This window comes from Battus philenor, unplaced genomic scaffold (assembly GCF_028537555.1).
Source record: "Battus philenor isolate CCGP_79_NKW_IND1 unplaced genomic scaffold, ilBatPhil1.0.hap1 SCAF_10, whole genome shotgun sequence".
Lineage (NCBI taxonomy): Eukaryota > Metazoa > Arthropoda > Insecta > Lepidoptera > Papilionidae > Battus > Battus philenor.
Window position 1 is genome coordinate 1,660,822 of NW_027181662.1, and position 2,150 is coordinate 1,662,971.

General features: G+C 30.4%; 1 protein-coding gene across 1 annotated transcript; it reads right to left on the bottom strand.

Moving 5' to 3' along the window:
- Nucleotides 1-481: 481 nt before the first annotated feature.
- Nucleotides 482-1,284, bottom strand: LOC137925903 (uncharacterized). The gene has a single exon (XM_068769386.1). The coding sequence runs from the start codon at nucleotides 1,268-1,270 to the stop codon at nucleotides 566-568; it is 705 nt and encodes a 234-aa protein (XP_068625487.1). The 5' UTR covers nucleotides 1,271-1,284; the 3' UTR covers nucleotides 482-565.
- Nucleotides 1,285-2,150: the final 866 nt, after the last annotated feature.

Here is a 2,150-nt window from a genome sequence, read left to right on the forward strand (position 1 = left end):
CTATTTAAATTTAGAATACATTAATAAAACATCCGTTGCGCTGGTTAACTAATATGCCAGTTATTACTACATAACTATAAAAAATAAACAAGCTTCTACGAGATTGCGAAGGTTAAAAAAATGGAATGGAATGAATGATATTTGAATATTGATCTCAAATAGCCAATGTCGTTCCAAATCCAAAAGTACTTTCATTATTTTTTTTTTATTTTCAGATGTGACATCGAAGAAGGTTAGAAAAATTCAAGGAGATCCCTACAATGCAATTTGATATTATAAAGGAACCAACTTATACTATTTAATTAAATAAGAACTATGTAGAAGGGCATCAAGATCTATGTCCAACAGTAGACAAGACGGCTCATGTGGTGTTGTTGTCTTAATTTATAAAATAAAAGATTAGTTTTAAACTTAACATGTTTATTAGAAGACAATTGTAAAAAAAATAATAGATCATGTTCATATGAAATTTTACCGCAAAAATTCCTGATTTTTCATAAATTATATTCATTTTAAATTATTGCTGACTCATTATGATAAATATATTTCAAGAGGATCGTAAAGTCTAAAAATTGGGTTTACAATATCCGAACCAATCACGTCTGTAGCCCAAAGGACATTGAAATGGCACAGAGGTTATAAAGTTTGATGATTTAGGATCACCACATTTTCCAACAGCATCTCTTTTTAGACCTTCTGGACAATCATTAGTTTGATTTTCTTCTTTATCTTGAACACCTTCATCTTTACAATCACTGCATAGTTTCCCGTGATACTTTGGTCCAAAGATTTCTACATCAGGATTAAGTGTGATGACTTCGAAATCGCTCGCTTCTCTGGAACTCAACTCCATTGGTTCAATATTGAAATCTAATTCATCAGTAAAACTTTTGCTTGTTACAAACACTTCATCAGAGTTGCGATTAAAAAATTTATCGTAAACGTAACGTTTATAAACATTCAAAACTTCACTGCAAAATTTATTAACTATATTCTGCTTCGTATTATGTTCAGGGATTTCTTTTATTTCATCACTATTAGATGTATCATGTAATATCTTGAAACTGTGGATTAATACATCGGCTAAAATTTCACTCCATGTCAAGTTAGATGTTGTTTCTTCCGAATCATTACGTACAGAACTTTGTATCCTTCTAATGAGTACGCTGTCTTCAGTTTGAACTTCAAAAGTACTGTTTAGTTGCGGAAGAATGTAACAATTTGTGTTAGTTGCTAAAACAACCACGAGACACAATATAACAATGTTCATTTTACCAGCTTTGTCTTAACCGCAACACAATAATGTAACTAACTGTAAAATTGAATTGTATCTGATAATAAAGATAAAAGTTATATTGGCAGTGTACAGTCGCAAACAAAATAGATTATAGATATCATATATTTATTATTATCGTTGACAATAAGTGCATGTTTATTATTATTAGCCAGTTATATATTTCCACAAATAAGAGTCACGATTCTTCTAATTGCAAAAAATAAATTGACAGTTGAATTATGCGTACTATTTTTAACTAAGGAGTTGATCAATGCATCTGTAATGTAAAAAAATTATAAAAAAATTAATATCCTAGGAAATTTGTGGTCCGGAAATTCGGGGTGAACATTGACATCCGTAGGAAATAAAATATCATATACTTTCGAAATATCTATCCATTCGCCATTTACACATAAACCTTCTGTGTCTTCTACATTTTCTCAGAATCACTTTTAGATTCCTCAATATTACTTTTAATTCTCGGTATGTACTGTCGTACAACAGCAAATGTAGTACTATCAATAGAATTGGATTCATAGCTTAGTTTAATATTGTCTGCGTTATCACCGCTATGAGTGTCCATATCACTTATGTCATGTTCATTATAAACTACACCATAATTTTTTATTTTATTTGCCATCTCGAGAAGTTAATATGAAGTCAAAATATAAAAAAAAGATTAACACGAATCTGATACTGATTGAATAATAGGACTTTACTCACTTGAATCCAAGTGATATGCGGAGAGTTCCTCAACTGGGATTGTTGGCTGTTATCAACAATATAATCTGCGAGCCACGAACGCTATTCTTCACCAACAGTGAAAAACTCGAATACTAGTACTACCATTTATTTTTGTTTTATGTTAAAAACT

Coding starts and splice junctions, on each gene's coding strand:
- LOC137925903 (XM_068769386.1), bottom strand. CDS start 1,270: ATGAACATTGTTATATTGTGTCTCGTGGTTGTTTTAGCAACTAACACA.